This window comes from Vitis riparia, unplaced genomic scaffold (assembly GCF_004353265.1).
Source record: "Vitis riparia cultivar Riparia Gloire de Montpellier isolate 1030 unplaced genomic scaffold, EGFV_Vit.rip_1.0 scaffold566_pilon_pilon, whole genome shotgun sequence".
NCBI lineage: Eukaryota > Viridiplantae > Streptophyta > Magnoliopsida > Vitales > Vitaceae > Vitis > Vitis riparia.
In genome coordinates this window covers 182,088-201,935 of record NW_023269702.1, presented here as the reverse complement: position 1 = coordinate 201,935, position 19,848 = coordinate 182,088, and the positions used below count along the sequence as shown (strand labels likewise).

At 33.2% G+C, this 19,848-nt stretch overlaps 1 protein-coding gene across 1 annotated transcript; it reads left to right on the top strand.

Moving 5' to 3' along the window:
* The first annotated feature begins 2,978 nt into the window (after positions 1–2,978).
* LOC117910045 (probable polygalacturonase At3g15720) lies at positions 2,979–15,389 on the top strand. Its single transcript, XM_034824100.1, has 10 exons — positions 2,979–3,126; positions 13,044–13,111; positions 13,215–13,346; positions 13,582–13,716; positions 13,857–14,009; positions 14,139–14,346; positions 14,577–14,658; positions 14,733–14,850; positions 14,935–15,048; positions 15,150–15,389. Exons 1-10 carry the CDS (start codon positions 2,979–2,981, stop codon positions 15,387–15,389), a joined length of 1,398 nt encoding a protein of 465 aa, XP_034679991.1.
* Positions 15,390–19,848: the final 4,459 nt, after the last annotated feature.

Below are 19,848 nucleotides of genomic sequence, written 5' to 3'. Positions count from 1 at the left end.
AATCTAATTTATACTTAGGATTTTTAATTGTAAAAGGACTCTTTTACCTTTAATGAGTTTAATTAATTAATTTTTAATTTACTATTTTGCCCCTAAAGTTTATTTTGGGGTGTTACATCCTCCTTTCCTTAACAAAAGTTTAGTCCTCTAAACTTGACGTCCATAAATCTTCAAATAATGAGGATGCTTTTCTCTTATCTCATTTTCTAATTCCTAAGTGACCTCTTGAATACTAAGATTGCATCATTAAACCTTTATCAACTTGGCAATAATAGATTGAATTTTTGTTTTTTCTATTTTGCACTACATAAGCATATAACCCTTAACAACCCTTTCTAAGCTAGGAACTAGCCCATGAAGCTAAGATCATACACAATGGTTAATCACATGTTTTCCCTTAAAACTAAAGTCAAGCTTACCGGAAATGTGGAAAGTCACACTTTTCCTAAAACAATCAACATAGACATATCAGGAAGCTAACAAATCTATCACCAAAATCTTGAAGGTTAGGGAGTACCAAGTCAATTGACATCTTTCTATAACGAATCATCACAAGACAATCTCCAAACATTATAACTTATATTAAATGAAACCAAAACTTAAACTAATGCATTACTCATCTATCCCCAATCTAAACTGATTCAAGTTCCCAACAATATCACAACCTAGTGCTCTAATACCACTCTATCACACCCTAAAACCCACTCCAAGGGCATGACGATCATTTCACACCTCAATCCCAAAGGCTTAAAGTGGAAACGACACAAACATTCATATTGTAACTGGAAATTTACCAATTACCAAATTCCTGTTCAGAGTAGTAGGACAAAATTCTAAAATCCCCAAGTATCGACTTTAAAAAAAACCAACACATCAACCAGAGTGTTATTGTTCAAATAACTTCAAATTCAAATAATTTAAATGGAGAATTAAATTTTAACATCTAAAAAATGTCCAAAATAAAGTTTGAACCATATTCCTAACAAAGAAAAATTCACCAGCCTAGCCATCACTCCTCGCCTGAACTGAGAGTACCTGAAAAATTATCAACGAAGGGGCATGAGCTTAAAGATCAATAAGAAACATCAACAATACAGTTTCATGGATCAAACATTTTCAATAATGCTTGCAAATAGGATATATAAAATATACTTATTTTCATAAAAACTTTTGAGTTCAAAACACTAATACGTTCAAACTTTTCAACAACCTTTCTTATATCCATTTCAAAACAATTTCTCATCAAAACCAAATCGAATGCATTCAAAATATCTTTACTCTAATTATCAAATAACAAATGGTGCCCAATTAGGTGGGACTTCACAAATGAGTAGCTAGTTTCAAATTTGTTCTAGTTATGGTGAACAAAACCAAATGTCAACAATTATAACCCGTTGACTAGGGCCATAGAAACCAGAGTCAAACACTTTATTTTATTAATTCAAACTTGGAAAACAAAATATCATATCTTCAAACATTTTCATTTTTCATAAACAAAGAAAATTCTCAAATATACTTTCCATACAAAACACATATTTGATCCATGTGAAAAAATAAAAATATATTTTTACATATTTCAAAATACAATATAAAAAGGAAATTATTTTCTTTTATAAAAATTTGCATTAATTTACCTTACCTTGAAGAAGTAATAAAAAACTTGAAGTATTCAGCTTGACGAATTTATTCCTCACCTAACATAATATCATACACAATTATCTAAAGGTAAAAATTTGACAATCCTAAAAATATTTTATTTAGTATTAGGGATCCTAATTATTTTTTCATGATAATATTATTACTACATAATATTATTTTCAACTACTTAAACAATAATAATATAATTTAATGAATTCCCAAATTTTTTATAAACTCATATTTCTTCCAAATCTTATTCAACCATTTATTTCTTTTGTATACTTAAACAAAATTAAAACTTTTATTAAAAACAATTACTATTATTATTACAATATTTTTTCGATACCCTGTAACATCCAAACAACCCAACTGTAAGTCACTCACAAGCATCCAAATCGCACAATTATTATTATTATATATTATTATTATTATTATTATTATTATTATTATCATTATTCTTATTAATCTCAATGTCCATTCTTACTTAACAAAATACCCCATGTACTTTTAATAACTCCAACAGCCCCACCAATTCTACTCATTATTATTATTTTAATTTATTCCACTACCACTCTTTGCCTCTCACGATTACATATTAAATTTTTTTTTTCTTTCTTTAGTGTCTCAAATCCAAAATCTAGAAACATGCAGTTCTTTTTCTTATTATTTTCCAATCCCTTGAAAAGCCACATATAATCATAGATTTATTTACTCATTTAATTTTTAAAATTTCATTGTTTAGATCTATTCATCTAAAAAAAAATTTGAATTTCCCTATTTTCATCAATGAAACGACCTATATTCATAATTTCAATCTTTTGATCTTAAAATAAATTAACTAAATAACTAACTAATCTAAATTAAAATTTTCTAAAGAATATCTAATGTGTTCTAAACTAACTAAGGAATATAATATATTAACTAGGGTTAGAATCTTACCTGGAAAAATATGAACTTCAAACTCTAAACCTCCAAACCTTTAGCCCTACGTTCTCCAATTCTTTGATTTTTGGTTAATAGAGTTTTCTGAATAGAGAGGATAAGAGGAAAATCTAATTTATACTTAGGATTTTTAATTGTAAAAGGACTCTTTTACCTTTAATGAGTTTAATTAATTAATTTTTAATTTACTATTTTGCCCCTAAAGTTTATTTTGGGGTGTTATAGATGGTGCTCATGGTAACCAAGCATAGAAAATGTCTGCCTCTATTAAAAATCAGAATAAAGGGAAGAAGACACAAAATTTAGATGTGATATGTTCTAGTTGTGGTAAGAAGCACGAGGGTAGGCCATGCTATAGGGAGATTGGAGCTTGCTTTGGTTATGGGAAGTAAGGACACATGGTTCAGAATTGTCCACATAATAAAAAGTTTGTCATTGGGAAGCCTAAGGAGGAGAATAAAGAGGATAAACAGAAGCCTAGGGCCCAAGGGTGGGTGTTTGCCATGACTCATCGAGATGCTCAGGCTACTTATGATGTTGTGATAGGTACTATCTGAATCCACACTTTATTTGCTAGAGCCCTAATTGATTCAGGCTCAACACACTCTTTTGTTTCAATATCTTTTGTTGGTTTGTTGGGTATGCCTGTTGCTTGCATGGACTTTGATTTAATTGTTGCTACTCCTATGGGAGTTTCTATTGTGACCAGTAAAATGCTTAGATATTACCTTGTGATGCATTGGTTATAGGGAAATGCTAGTTGACTTAGTAATCCTTAACCTTCAGGATCTTGATGTAGTTTTGAGAATGGATTGGTTAGCTTCCTATCATGTTTCTGTTGATTGTTTTAGGAAAATGTGATATTTAGCATCCCTAGTCAACCTGAGTTCAATTTGAGGGAAGCATACGAATAGACCATTGTGCATGATCTCAGCCTTACGAGCTAGTTCTTTGCTTAGGAAGGGTTGTTAAGGCTTTTTGGCTTATGTGGTGAGTAATGAAAGTGATTAAAGTTGGAGACATACCCATTGTGAGGGATTTTTCTTGATGTTTTTCCAGACGAATTGTCTGGCTTGCCACCAGAAAGGGAAGTGGAATTTACCATTGATTTGGTACTAGGAACAACTCCTTCCTCTAAGACTCATACAGAATAGCACCTGTGGAGCTTAAATAGTTGAAGGATCAACTTCAAGAGTTGTTAGATAAGGGTTTTATTAGAACCTAGAGTTTCACCTTGGGGAGCTCCTATTTTATTTGTGAAGCAGAATAATGGATCAATGAGACTTTGCATTTATTATAGAGAGTTGAATAAAGTGAATGTGATGAATAAGTATCCTCTTCCTCGAATTGACGATTTTTTTATTAGCTTCAGGGTGATTGTGTATTCTCTAAGATTGATCTTCGGTCTGGATATCACCAGTTGAGGGTCAGAGGTGAGGATCTACCCAAAACTGCTTTTCGAACTAGTATGGGCATTATGAGTTTTTGGTTATGCCTTTTGGTTTGACTAATGCACCTGCTGCTTTTATGGATTTAATGAATAGGGTATTCAAACACTATCTAGATTAGTTTGTGGTGGTTTTTATGGATGATATTTTGGTGTACTCAAGGAGTGGAGAAGAGCATGAGCGTCATTTGAGTATTGTATTGCAGACTCTAAGAGATAAGCAATTGTATGCTAAATTAAAGAAGTGTGAGTTTTGGTTAGATAAAGTCTCTTTCCTTGGGCATGTGGTAACTAAGGATGACATCTCAGTTGACCTTAGAAAAGTAAATGTTGTAGCAAATTGGAGGAGACCTAGAACTGTGACTGAAATCTGAAGTTTCTTGGGACTTGTTGGTTACCATAGATGGTTTATTGAGGGATTCTCTAAGATTGCCCTACCTTTGACTAAGTTGACACAGGAAAGGGTTAAGTTTGAGTGGTTTGATGACTGTGAACATAACTTTCAGGAGTTAAAGAATAGATAAGTGACTACTCCTATTTTGACTATCCCTTCAAGTTTAGGAGGATTTGTAGTGTATAGTGATGTCTCTCATCAGGGTTTGGGTTGTGTCCTGATACAACATGGAAAAGTTGTGGCTTATGCTTTTAGACAATTGAAGTCTTATGAGCGAAATTACCCCACTCATGATCTGGAGTTAGCTGCAATGATTTTTTCACTTAAGATTTGGAGGCATTTTCTTTTTGGTGAAACTTCTGAAATATTCACTGATCATACTTGCTTGAAGTATTTGTTTTCCCAAAAGGAATTGAACATGAGACAGAGAAGATGGATGAACTACTCAAGGACTATGATTGTATTATTCAATATCATCCAAGGAAAGCGAATGTTGTAGCTAAGGCCTTAAGTAGGAAATCAGTTGGTTCCCTAACAACTATTTAAGGTTGTCAGGGGCAATTAATAGAGGATTTGAGGAGTTTACATGTCCATATTAGAGTTTTGAACTCAGGAGCACTTGTGGCGAATTTCAGAGTGCAACCAGACTTAGTTGGGATAATTAAGGCCTTGAAAAAGAACAATTTGAATTTAGTGCAACCTATGGAGGAGGTTAAAAAATGTAGTAAGCCTGACTTTGTTTTATCAGATAATGATATTTTGAGTTTGAGGACTAGACTTTGTGTCCCAAATGATGGAGACTTAAAGAGAGAGTTTTTGGAGGAAGCTCATTGTTCTAAGCTTGCAATCTACCCATGTGGGACAAAGATGTATAAAGATTTGAGACAGAATTATTGGTGGTCAGGTATGAAGCAAGATATCGCACAATTTGTGGCCCAGTGTTTGGTGTGTCAATAGTGAAAGCTGAGCATCAACGACCAACAAGATCATTGCAACCACTTTTTATTCTTGAGTGGAAGTGGGAACATATTACTATGGATTTTGTGATAGGGTTACCAAGGACCTTAGGGGGCAATAATACTATTTGGGTGATTGTTGATCAATTGACAAAGTCTGCTTACTTCTTGCCAATGGAATTCAACTTCTCTATGGACCGTCTAACTTCTTTATATGTTAGGGAGATTGTGAGAATGCATGGTGTACCTGTTTTCATAGTATTTGATAGAGATCCTCGTTTTACATCTAAATTTTGGCATAGTTTACAGAAAGATTTGGGTACTAAGTTGAGTTTCAGTACTACTTTCCATCCTCAAATTGATGGTTAATCAAAAAGAGTAATTCAAGTTTGGGAAGATTTGTTGAGAGCTTGTACTTTAGACTTAAAAGGTAATTGGGATGATTACTTTCCTTTAGTAGAGTTTGCCTATAATAATAGTTTTCAAGCTATCATTGGGATGACACCTTTTGAGGGGCTATATGGTAGGAAATGTCGATCTCCTATTTGTTGGGATGATGTTGGAGAAAGGAAACTTTTGGGGCCTGAACTTGTGCAGTTGATAGTTGAAAAAGTTACCATAATTAAAAACATATTAAAAACAGCTCAAAGTAGACAGAAAAGTTATGTTGACAATCGCAGGTGGGATTTGGAGTTTGAGGTAGGTGATCATGTTTTCTTAAAAGTATATCCTATAAAATCGATGATGAGATTTAGGAGAAAGGGAAAGCTCAGTCCTCGATTTATGGGTCCATTCGAAATATTAGAAAGAGTAGGCACTTTGGCATTTAAAGCGGTCTTGCCTCCAAGCTGGTCTAAGATTCATAATGTATTCCACGTTTCAACTTTGAGGAAATATGTTTTTGACCCCTCTCATATTGTGGAGTTATAGCCTATTTAGATTTTTGAAGACTTGACTTATGAAGAAGTACCAATTCAAATTGTGGATGTGATGGACAAGATACTACGTCATGTTGTTGTCAAGTTAGTGAAAATTCAATGGAGCAATCGCAATATTCGAGAAGCCACTTGGGAATTAGAAGAGGAGATGAGAGAAAAACACCCACATCTTTTTCAAGACCTAGGTATGTTAAGTTTAGAGGACTAAACTTTTTTTATAAAGGGGAGGATGTAACACCCCAAAATTTACTTTAGGGGCAAAATAGTAAATTATAAACTAATTAATTAATTAATTAAACTCATTAAGTGTGAAAGAGTCCTTTTACAATTAATAGTTCTAGGTATAAATTAGATCTTCCTATTGCCTTCTTTATTCAGAAAACCCTATCAACCAAAATTAGAGAATTGGAGATCCTATGGCTCAAGGGTTAGAGGTTTAGAGTTTGAAGTTCAAATTTTTCCAAGTAAGTTCAAATTGGGAAATCTTAAGTTTTTATTTAATAATTAAAAAAAAGTTCTTTGGAAGATTTCAATTTAGGCTAGGGTTAATCTATTTAAAATTTTTAGGTCAAAATGTTGAAATTATGAATATAGGTTGTTCTATTGATGAAAATAGGGAAATTCAGAATTTTTTAGATGAATAGATCTAAGCATTGAAATTTCAAAAATAAAAATAAAAATGAATGAGTAAATAAATATATTATTATATGTGGCTTAAAGGATTGGAAAATATTAGGAAAAATAAAATAAAAAATAAAAAATAAATAAAGAATGTGTGCGTATGGAAGATGAAGAATGATGAAAATAATAATATTAATAATAATAAAGAGGCATACACGTAGAGTGTGTGAGTGGGTGGATGTGGAAGATGAAGAATGGTGAAAATAATAATATTAATAATAAAGGAAGATGTGTACGGATGGTGTTTGGTGGTTGATATATATATATTATTATAATAACAACGATGGAGGGTTGTTGTGTATAGGTTATGTTTTGTGAAAAAAAAAAAAAAAAACTTGAAAGTGAGATAACAGAATTTCTAAATAAAAGGAAGTAAAATTTTTGGTATTATAATTATACTGATGATGGGTGTGAGTTACAAATAGCATATAATTTAACTTGTGAAGTAAATTGCAATTTAATTAAATTATGTTGTGTCCTAAGAAATAAATTGAAAATAAAATTTAAGTTTTATATGAATTAGAAATTTATTAATTTTTCTAAAATAGGAATAGATTAAATTATCTTTCATAATTAAAAACATTAATTTGAATACCTAAAATTTTAGGATTGTCAAACTCATAATTTTAGATAAATAGTAATGGTTATTTCTCTTATACTTTGTTAGGTGAAGAGTAGATTTTTCTAGGATTATTTTTCTCAAAAGTTTTTGAGGACTTCTTTTGAAGTAAGGAAATTAATATAGATTTTGCAAAGGAAAATAATTAAATATATATATGTTGTTTGAAATGTGTAATTGTTAATTTTGCTTTTAAGCATGGATCAAATATATTTTTGTATGGCAAAAAAGGTGTTATAACATTTATTTTGTTTATATCGAAATACTTAGGGATTTTCTGCTTTTGTAAGTTGGAATAAATAAAATAAAGAATTTGACTTTAGTTTGTTTGGCCCTTGTCAACGGGAAATATAATAGTTGACTTTTTGGCCCTTGTTAATGGGATATAATAGTTGACCTTTACATTTTCATGGTGGGAAATGTAATTGATTTGGACCTCAACCTCTAGGGGTTTGGTTAGAGGTTACTAGTACTAGTAGTGTTTGGTTCTGTCCACCTTAAAAGGAACATCTAAGGCTAGCCACCTATTTGTAAAGTCCCACTTAAATGGGCACTATTTGTTATTTGATAACCAGAGTGAAAACAATTGAAATGTATTTGATTTGGAATGGATATGAAATGATTTTTATGTATATGAAAATGTTTGTTGAACTGTTTAAATGCATTAGCATGTTTTAATTCAAAAGTTTTATAAATAGAGTATATGTTATATCTCCTATTTGTAAGTATAGTTGAAAATATTTGATTCATGAAACTGTATTGATATTCCTTATTGGGCTTTGAACTCATTCCCCCCCTTTGTTGATAACCTTTTAGGTACCCTCAGTTCAGGTGAGGAATGACGGTTAGGAGGAGAAATTGGCTTGTTAGGACTTTTGTCAAAGGGTTTGGTTAGAGGTTACTAGTACTAGTAGTGTTTGGTTCCGTCCACCTTAAAAGGAACATTTGAGGCTAGCCACCTATTTGTAAAGTCCCACTTAAATGGGCATTATTTGCTATTTGATAACCAGAGTGAAAACAATTGAAATGTATTTGATTTGGAATGGATATGAAATGATTTTTATATATATGAAAATGTTTGTTAAATTGTTTAAATGCATTAGCATGTTTTAATTCAAAAGTTTTATAAATAGAGTATATGTTATATCTCCTATTTGTAAGTATAGTTCAAAATATTTGATTCATGAAACTGTATTAATATTCCTTATTGGGCTTTGAACTCATTCCCCCCCTTTGTTGATAACCTTTTAGGTACCCTTAGTTCAGGTGAGGAATGAAGGTTAGGAGGAGAAATTGGCTTGTTAGGACTTTTGTCAAAACTTTCTTTATTTTGAGCATTGTTTAGATGTTAAAAATTTATTTTCCATTAGAATTATTTGAGTTGGGTGTTATTTGGACAACAACACTTGGTTTGATGTGTTAGTTTCAAAAATTGTTATATGGAGATTTTAGAATTTTTGTTCTATGACTTTGAATAGGAATTTGGTAATTGGTAATTTTCCAGTTACAATACGAATATTTGAGTCGTTTCCACTTTGAGCTTTTGGGCTTGAGGTGTGAAATGATCGTCATGCCCTTGGAGTTGGTTTTGGGGTGTGACACGTTGCACTTGCTAGTGGGTTTCTACGTGGCTTTGCTCTACCATTGCTATTACAAATAGACTGTGGGCTAGCCTTCTATGGTTTTCTGAATTTACATGCATACCCCCACTATCACAATTAAGAATTGTTATTAATATACAATCGAAGAAGGCGCTATTCTTTCCTCCTACAAAAGCTTTCAAAACTTGTAACACTCCTCTGGTATTTTATCATGAAATTGACCAAAAGAAATTGATGAGATTGAGGGAGTTAAACTTAACCCTTATGAAAATATGCAAAATATCCTAAAGCTCTATATTTTGTGGTGGATTATCATCTAGCCACCCCTTATATCTTAGCTAACATTGTTCAAGATGGCCACAATATTTTCGACGAATATTTTCTATTAAATTCTTTGAGGAAATTGACTGATGTTGATTGGATTATGAAGGTACAAGATTAGCATAAGGGTTCATCAGATGACTCATGATATATCAACAAAAATTTAAATAATGCAACCAAATCTAAAAAATTATACCTATATTAACCAATAGCAAATAGTTAGTTATTTCGATTATAAACAACTAAACAATGTTGATCCTTAGCAACAACACTTATTTCTTGACTATTAATCTCTATTATAATATTACTAAATCCTAAAATATATAGCAATTTTGACCAAGAAAAATCAGAGATAGGATGACTATGGTAGTGAAAGTTAATGTTTGTCTTTAATTAAAATATTAATATTTAACTATTATTAGTTTAGCTTAAGTAAAATATTATTATTAATTTGAATTAGAGTTGGAGATGGTGTTTGAATTAGAGTAATAGTTTAAGTTCATCCCCTTAATGTTTTTTTGTATATAAATATTCATCAATTATCAATGATAACATCACGCCTTATGAAGGCGTGATCATTGTTTTGAGAAATCAGGTTTAATAAAAAGTTTTACTTTGATATGCCATTTTTGAGTAATCATTTTTGTTATAGTATTTACAAACAATTTGAAGTCTTGTTTCTATATCTTGATTTTGGTTTTCCTTCTTATTAATATGAAGTTCTATTTGACTTATTTCATTTTGAAGATCTTGAATTCCTATAGGTTTAGGCATAGAAAATTGATCTAAAACAGTTTTTAGGTTATATTGATTTGTATTTTCTATGATTTTTTTCATTATTTTGTTTTTGAATTTTCAAATATTTTTAAAGTATTCTCTTTGAAGATTTTGATCGGGAAGTTTGTCAATTAACTCCATTAAGAAGTTTTGTTCACTAGTTATTACATTTACTTATTTGATATGATAAAGACAATTTTCTACATTATCACAAGATGATTGTGAGGAAGACTTGTTTGACTCGCTGGAAGAGCTATCTTCTATTAGAAGAAGTTGATCATCAATAGATGATTCTACCGAGGTTTGACTAGATGAATTTGATAGTGACTTTGTTTTGATAAGATTAATCATTTGTTGTTTGAGGCGTTTTCTTATATCTAGGTCGACATTTATTTCTTTGATTTTGCAATTTGGTGTTGTATGTCCCTTCTTGCCACATTTGAGACATTTAACATCTTCTTTATCTACTTTCTTTGAAGTGTTTTGATATTTTTTATTTGAATATTTCTTATGCTTTGGTTTCTTATAAAAGGATTCTTCTTTGAATTTTGAGTATTTTTTACTTAATCTCTTCTTCTTTAGGAAAATATTTTGCAAAAATACATGTAAGCAAGAATTGAAAAAAATCAAAAATCAAATTGAGACAGATCTATGTTCTTCTATTCCTAATGCTTTTTGGAGTAGAAAGCAACATAAGGTCTCCTTGCCCTATGTTGATGGATTTGATGAAAATCAAATTCCTACTAAGGCAAGACCAATTCAAATGAATGCTCAATTACTTGAGTATTGTAAACAAAAAATAAAAGATTTACTTGATAAAATTCTTGTTAGAAAGAGTCACTCTCCTTGGAGTTGTGTCGTTTTCTATGTTAAAAAACCTTCAGAAATTTAACAAAGTGCCTCTAGATTTGTTATTAAGTACAAGCCTTTGAATAAGGTTCTCAAATGTATAAGGTATCCAATACCTTTCAATAGAGACCTTATTGGAGGCCTTCATAATGCTTCAATGTTCTCAAAATTTGATATGAATCTGGATTTTGACAAATTCAACTTCTCTTTATTCTCTATACTTCTTCCTTTTTAATAATAATAATGATAATAATAATAATAACAACAACAATCACAATAATTCAATTTATTCATTTAGTACTATTATTAATAATTAAAGATGCATTTAAAAGTTATCAATTTTTGAATATTTATTAAAAATATTGATGGTCTAAATTTATTTTCATATTTATTTTTTTGTATTCCTACCTCCTCAAACATTGTTTCAATAATTGAAAAAAAAAAGTTACAAGATCATAATATTGTGATATTGTTGATAAATATATACATTATTTTTATGTGTTTTAAATTATTTTATTCACCTCTATTTTTTCACTTTCTGGAAAATCATTCCTACTTTTTCTAAGAAAATTTTGAAAACACCAAATTGTTGTTTCCAAAATTTTTCATTTTTTAAACTCATTTCTAGAAAATGAAAATTCAAAATAAAATCTTTTTTGATAACTAGTTTTATAAACAATTTTCTGTTTTCAAAAACAAAAAAAAATGGAAAATCAATTTGACAATTAGAAAATAGAATAGCTTTCTTTCTTAAAAAATAGAAAATAGGATATTTGTTGTGGAAAACAAAAAATTATTTCAAAAGTAGTTGCCAAACAATGTCATACTATTTAAACATGTTCTCCAATTTGTTTTCTTTTTGTTCAGATCGAAAAGTAAAAATGTTGAAAATGAAAAAAGAAATAAATTACATAAAAGACCTTGTGATATCCATATATATATATATATATATATATAGAAATAAAAAATAGATACCAATGAAACATTATCACATATAAAATATTATGTAAATATTATGTTTAGTTATTGACTAATTATATATATATATGTTCCTTATTTTACATGGGAAAAAACAAGATTTTTATAAATTTCATTTTTCAAGAACAATTTTTACTTTTCGTGATGAATAGATTTTCAAGAAAAAAAAATAGAAACTAAAAACCTTTTTAGGAAATTAAAAAAAAAAATTCCAAATTAAATTCAACCATAAATTCAAAGAAGAATTTGTGGTTGTTATTTTTAGGAGTGAAATATGGGTGGAGCTCAACCCAACCTAATATGTGTTAAATAAATAAATAAATACCTTATAAACATGAAATTATGTCCTAGTGATTTCAAATATATATATATATATTGTCCTTTTTTTGTTATTTTTTTCCATTTTTCCTTTCCAATTTGTTTCCTTCAAACTTTGAAATAAAGAGTTAATGATTTCAAAAACTGGTAAATGGGTAGACAGGAATGTGTTAAATACCTTATAAACATGAAATTAAGGAAATAGCAAATGTCAATCAGGAAATTTTTGCCATTCTCCTTATATAGGTTGATCCTCATGGAAATATCATCCACGCATACCACACTTCACAACTTAAAATTTTTTTAAGACATCCATTCTACTCTTCCATGTATATCATGCTCGACCCATTCAAAAATTATTATTATTATTATTATTATTATGAATAAGATAGATACCATAACAACAATTTCGGCAAATAATGAAAACAAAGCAAAAGTTATATCAAACATTTTAGGAAAAATCGAAATATTAATTGTCAGTTACCCCCACAAGATGAGAGAATAAGATATAAACCCTACAGCTTCAAAACCTATTGCATATGAAGGAATATCAATGGATATAACCCAAATGTAAAACTTTGTAGTACTGCATACTGATTGTGTTGTTTGCTGTGACGATAGAATAGTGAGCATCCTTCTCACCAATATGAAGGTACATAGTAGAATGACATTACTGCTGCTAAATTTTAAATGTTTCGAGGACTACAAGATAGAATTTTTATGAGTGGGAATATATTAATGGCTTATGCATGCAGGATCGTTTCTCCTTCTTCATTTTGTGCATGGTAACATTATCCAGCTTCAGCAATACTACAAATGCAAGCTCGCCTTTATATGATGTGATGAATTTTGGAGCTGTTGGTGATGGAAAAACCGATGATTCTCAGGTAACTACTGCTTTCTCTGTAATGGTATTGAGAATTTAGTTTGAAGAGGATGGTAATTGATTCCTTTAATTAGAAATATCATCATATTTTTATATGTCCATTGGTACTACACAGAAAATTTGGATACTAATGGATACTGCACTTTAGGCTCTTTTTATTTGTATTACGTGAGAGACTTCACCATAAAGGATAGAACGGATAGAAAAGATATCATTTATGTGCCTTGTATGTCCAGGCATTTCTGAAGGCATGGAATGAAGCCTGCAACGTTCAACAACAGCGTGCTACCCTTAATGTACCAGCGAGGACATTCTTATTGAATCCTATCGAATTTTCGGGTCCATGTGTCCCCACTTCTATCGAATTTCAGGTGATTAATTTGTTGAAAATATGGAGGACTAAGCAATGTTTTATTCAAATTAATATAGCATTCGACAGAATTCAAAACCTGAATTGGAAGGTAATCGATGGAGATTGGCCTTTTCATTTTTCATTGATTTCTCTCCACAGGTAGCAGGAAAAATTATAGCAAGCACCAATAAATCCCTATTTGACAACAATCATTGGATCCTCTTCTCATATGTGAAGGGGCTTACTTTGACCGGAAGTGGAACTATAGACGGCCAAGGGGCAGGTTCATGGCAAGACCGAACGGGAGTAGCTGTAAGTAGAAAACGTTTTCATTATTTTTCAATTGCTTTTGCTCGGATAGAAAATGTCATATTGAAATCAAAATCCTATACATGGCTTAACAATGCGACAAATAGTAAGACTTCGCATGTCTTGGGACAGGCACTCAAGTTTTATACTTGCCCGAACCTAGTACTTCAAGGATTGACACATATCAATCCTCAAAAGGCCCATATCATTTTGACAAAATGTGATGGAGCAAACATCAATAGCATCACTATAACTGCACCTGAAGATTCCCCTAACACGGATGGTATCGACATTGCTAGCTCAAACCATGTTCAAGTCCAGAACTCCAAAATTGGAACAGGTACTTTTTTTAGATTTGTTTTAGCCCTCCAACTACATGCCTTTTCTTGTATGCTATGAACTTGATCGCTTTCATTTATATCTTTCATCTTCCCCTTCCAACTCCACCCTAGCCCACCTTAAGGTTTTTTTTTGTCTTTTTTTGTTCTCTTTCATTTTATCCATATTTGCTTGTTTGACATCATCACTAGTATTACAACAATCACCATCATTATAATTTGTATAATGTAGGTGATGACTGCATTGCTATTAGTGCAAGATGTTCCTTTATCAATATAACCGGCGTCACATGTGGACCTGGCCATGGTATTAGGTAAGTGGAATACATGTATTCAAATTTTAGAATAATGAAGTGAAAAATAAGAACTAAAGTTCACATTTTCGAAGCATTGGATCACTGGGAGATCCTGGATCAGGTGACTTCGACACGGTGTCAGAAGTACATGTGCGAAGTTGTAATTTTACAGGAACCAACACTACTGGAATTAGGATCAAGACATGGCAGGTGGTTATTACTTATTACAGCATAGTTCTTAGTTGGCAACTCAGAACTGAAAGCACAAATTTTTTATAATTTTGTGTCCTACAGGGAGGGCAGGGAGAAGTAAAGAAAATAACATATGAAGACATTATGTTTGACAATGTCCGCAACCCAATTGTCATTGATCAATTTTATTGTCCTCACAACGTCTGCAAAAACAATGTAAGGCGTGGATCCCTTCCCAATTTTTTATATTTTATTCCATCGAGTCTGAGACATGTTTTGTTGATGACTTCTTTTCTCATTGTCTTAAAATGTTGAAGACCGGTACCAGTGCAGTGGCAATAAGCGATGTATCATACACCGGAATAATTGGGACGTCAAGTGGAGACGAGGTGATGTCTTTGAATTGTGGTACCGAAAGTTCATGCAACAATATTGTGCTTGATGATGTCCACTTAAAGACCTCAGATCCAACGAAGACGGCTTTTGTTCGTTGTGTCAATTTTAATGGAAGAGCATCGAATGTAGAGCCTTCCCTTGACCAATGCCTGAACTCCTGAGCAACCATTGATTTAGAACTCCTGAGCATCGAATAAAGAGTTATTTTATTTTAGAGCCCAGTTTGCACATGATATTTATTGCATGTCTCATGTAGTGAATCTTATGTTGTAAGTCAATTAATAAGGGTTTTGAGGATTGGATTCATCGGACTATTATTCATCGGACTATTGCACATGATATTCATCGGACTATTAATAAGGGTTTTCAGGATTGTAACTCAATTTCTCTTATTTATATAAAATTTATGCAATCATTAATAATGTTTCAAGAATCAAATCACTCATGGAACCAAAAATGATTTTGGGTTACAATTTATTGGTCAAAACAATATTGGGTTGCCATTGCCATTCAATTGCATTGTGATGTATAATTATATATTATTGGAAATAGAAATAATAGTGAGAAAATATACATAGATATATATAATTGAAAATTTAAAAATGTTTTTTACTCAATATTTAAAAATTAAATGGATAAAATATGATTGTATTAATATTTCTAATTTTATGAACACTATAAGTAGAATATATACAACGAGGAAAACAAAATTTACTAACTCTATACACATTTCAACATCTATTTATTTAATAAATATTATTTATAATGTTTTTCTAGAACTTAAGAAAAAGGAAAAGATAGAAGGCCTAAAATGTATGTTTAAATAAATGTCTAACCAATTCCAGTTCTCTTCATATATGACAGATTAGATTCATCTTGCGAAGAGAGTTGCAAGTGCTTAGGTTCTCAAAACATAAATATAAGTGGAGGAAGAGCACTTTTGTAGCAAAAACTTTGTGTTCCCAACACCAAAATAAATATAAGTCGAGGAACAATACTTTTAAGGGAAAACTTTTTGGCCACGAAAACAAATCATGGCATGGTGTAGACCCCCTTAAGAGAGCAAAGACGATTAGTTTGTTTTTAAGGGATTTTTTATGGCATGGGAAAGATAATGTCTCGCCACCTGGAGGAGCTGGCGACACCTAGGATGAGTGAGTGGGGGGGCCCCTTTTCTGCTGTGAGGAGACTGCATCAGACGAGACCAGAAACATGGGCGGCCATGCTAGTAGTCAGAGGTGCCATACTTGCTGAGTGGAGTGGAGCCGGTAGTGGCTTGCTGTGGAAGATAGAAACAGGGAGGAAGAACAAAAAGAAAGAGGAGGTGAACGGAAGAAGGAGGGGGGGGGGGGGGGGGGGGAGGGGAGCTTGCTCGGAAAATAGAAGGAAAAGAGGATTTTTTTTTTCTTAAGAAAGGATCCTTTGGTTGAAAGAACAAAAAGAGAAAAGATCCGAGGATCTACTCACGGTGACTTCTCTAGGTTCAGGTATGATTTCTAATCTATTTTGCTTCTCCCCTGTTTTGAATGGTTTTCCTCTGTTTTTTAGTCATTTGCGGATCCCTTTGATATCTGGAGGCCACTTGTGCGTTTTTGCTTCCTGTTTTGGGATATCCTGAGTGTAGACTCGTCATTGCATTTTTTTTTTTTTTTCTCTTAAAATCCCTCCATCGGCATTTGTGGAATGAGGCAAGACCTAACAGTTTTCTTTTACGTATATATGCATGCTTTGTCTTCTTCTTGTATTTTTCCTGTCAAGCCTTTTTCTTTTTGAAATGTTGAGCGCTGCACTTCACATGGGTCATCTGGGCCGAGGTGCTTCTGGAAAACTCAGGCCCCTTCCATAGATGTTGACTGCTTCACTTCCTTATTTTGGTTGTATTGGAGAGAAGCGCCAGGTTAGCAAAAGTGCTCTATTGAAAGCTGATCATAACAGGGATGTGTTTCAATCTTTGATCAATGAAGTTGTCGTATCCATTTTCTCTGAGAAAGGTCCCAATGAGGTCTCGAAATTCTTTGATTCTTTACAGCCTTTGATGATGGAAAATTTATTCTCAGAGGGTGTTAATGCCAGCTTGGGGGATTCTCCTTCCATTTCTAGGGAGGTCACACAAAATATCCAGAAAAGTGTTGTTGGACATATTCATCTAAGCAAGCCGTTGTTGCAAGATTTGAAAATTAAGTATGCAAGGAGCTCTCCGAAAGTGTGAAGAGTTCACTAATTCATTCCGGAAGAAGAAGAACGTTGATCTTTTCTTTAAGAAGATGATTCTACCTCTCAGAGAGTGTTGCTCTCCCTGGCATTCCTATCAAAGCAAAGGGTCAGGCATGTCATGCTTGCTTTTCTCTTGGCAAGGCAACTGTGATGGTAATTTAGAGCAAGTTTTACGTATACCCGCTCACAAAATTTGCCCAGTTCTGCTGTAGACTATCATCAGAGGTGGCTCCCGTGCTTGCATGGAGGGTGTAATCTGGATCAGTCCAGATACCACGACTTGGATAAGAAAATTCTTGCAAAAGTCGGTATGGGGAGCTAGCCTTGGGCATGGATTCTTGAAAAAGTGGCTGTTGGACGAGAAAGGGGATGCATGGAAGACTGTCCAAGGTGTTTTTCTTCCTATGTACTCACTACATCCCCATGGCTGCCACTCACCACCTTTGCTCCCTCTTACCCATCCCAAACACCATGCTCCCATCACCCATGCCACCTGTGAGTAAGAGCACTAACCCGTGTCTCTCACTCTCTCTCACTGCTTGTTCTTCATTTAACGTCAATCCTCCCATGCATGGCCATCCGCCGCACCTCTCATATTCTTTTTCATCCTATTCCGCAATCGTACCCACCACAGGTAATCTAATTAACCTTCATACCCACGCCCTCCACGCCATCCACGCCATTGTTATCCGTTCCACGTTGCCGCCTCCGTCCATTCCCACCATGACTGGTCCTTCATTGCCCCCGACAGTCACGACCCCTGCAAGATCCGAACCACTGACACCGACGTTCTGTTGAAGGCGCTCACTGAACGGTGCCGTCTCTCCCCAAGTAGCACCATTTCATCTCCACAGTCATGAATGGTTCCTTACTAGCATGCGACGTGGCCCGGAAGAGCATGAATATTCCCGGTGAGTCTCATGGAGTCGCCTTGAGTGTTGCAACCTCTGCATGGACGCTTATAATGCATCGACGGCTCTAATAGCGGTTGGAGTACTGAACGCTACATCTTCTGGGCCTGCTGAAATAATCCACCCTTATGAGAGTGTCCCCATCGGGAATTCATTAGTGCAGATTTGTTGTTGATGGAAATGAATGGTGCGGATCACGCCGTTCATGCTGTGACAAGCTACAAAATAGAATCTGAGAAAAGATGGTGCGCACCATCGCATGAGGTATCCTACAGTTTTGACCTTTTGCAGCAAGGCCTCAAAGGTAACAGAAGAAAGTGAGGAGGACGGAATTTTTAAGACTCGGAAATGAAGGACCCGTCCCATAAACAAGAGCCTAAAGTCTACTAGAGGTTGATGAGTTCTCAGGTGCATTAAAAGCGCAGCATGTGACCCTGACATTAGCATAGATAATGGGAACTTGATGACGAATAGAGGAAGCGTCCAAGTGCAAGCAAGACACGAGTTAGCATCAATCTCCATCACCTCCACCTGGCGCCACGTAGCTTTCGTGGCAAGATCAGAGTAGCCACTTGGAGGACCCATCCTGCTCAGGTTCACCAGAAGTTCAAAAATATCTCTATCAATGGGAAGACCCGGGCTCTACAAAAGGGGAATCATCTAATGCAATGCAGCCAACCTGCAATGCCGTGGGCAGGTTGTTTGGTCATAACTTGCTTCTCGATGCGCCAGCAGCCAAATTAGAATGACATCAGATTGTGGAAGGAGAGCATACTTTTGAGGAGAGGGTGCAAGATGTAGAGCATGGCAGTGTAATTGTGGCTGCTGTTGAAAAGATGGAATGCCAATGGGGAATGCAATAAACTCCGCACTTGCTGTTTTTGGATTATCAGGTGCAATAGGCTGTATGCAAGTGTCAAAATGGTGAGGACGACAAAATCTGACCGCGGGACCCACCCTTTTCCTCTCATGAGACGCATGGCCACCTTGGGCGGGTCACTCTTTAAACAAATAGGTGTTTCATTTCTCAAATTCTCCGTCTTCACTTCCAAAAGTTGTTTTTTTATTATATATATATATATATATATACGATTTTTAAGTAGTTTTCTTTTATTCCTTAACCCCCTCGTTATTTTATTTTATCTTGCTTTAGTATTTTGTTTATCATTTTATTTTTACTTTATTTTACTTATTTTACTCTCACTTTTTTTTATTATTATTTTATTTATTTATTTATTTTAGTAATCTTAATGTCAATAAAATTTCTTTTTAATAAAACTTGCTTCCACTTTATGTTTGGTAAGCAATTTTCAAATCATGATCTATTTAAAATGCTTTTTTTTTTAAAAAAAATAAGCATGAATTAAATTCTGTAATTCCGAATAATGGAATTCATGGAAGTAATTTAAGCAAAAATAAACGGGCTTTGGTGGGGGTCCAACATGGGTGACTTTATGATTGATTGATTGATTGATCGCTTGCTTTGATTATCATA

Excerpts from the sequence above, each read along its gene's own strand:
- LOC117910045 (XM_034824100.1), top strand. The coding sequence starts at position 2,979 with ATGGTTCAGAATTGTCCACATAATAAAAAGTTTGTCATTGGGAAGCCT. Across the intron at positions 13,112-13,214 it reads TCCTTCTCACCAATATGAAG|GATCGTTTCTCCTTCTTCAT; the intron begins GTACATAGTAGA and ends TTATGCATGCAG. Across the intron at positions 15,049-15,149 it reads ACAACGTCTGCAAAAACAAT|ACCGGTACCAGTGCAGTGGC; the intron begins GTAAGGCGTGGA and ends AAAATGTTGAAG.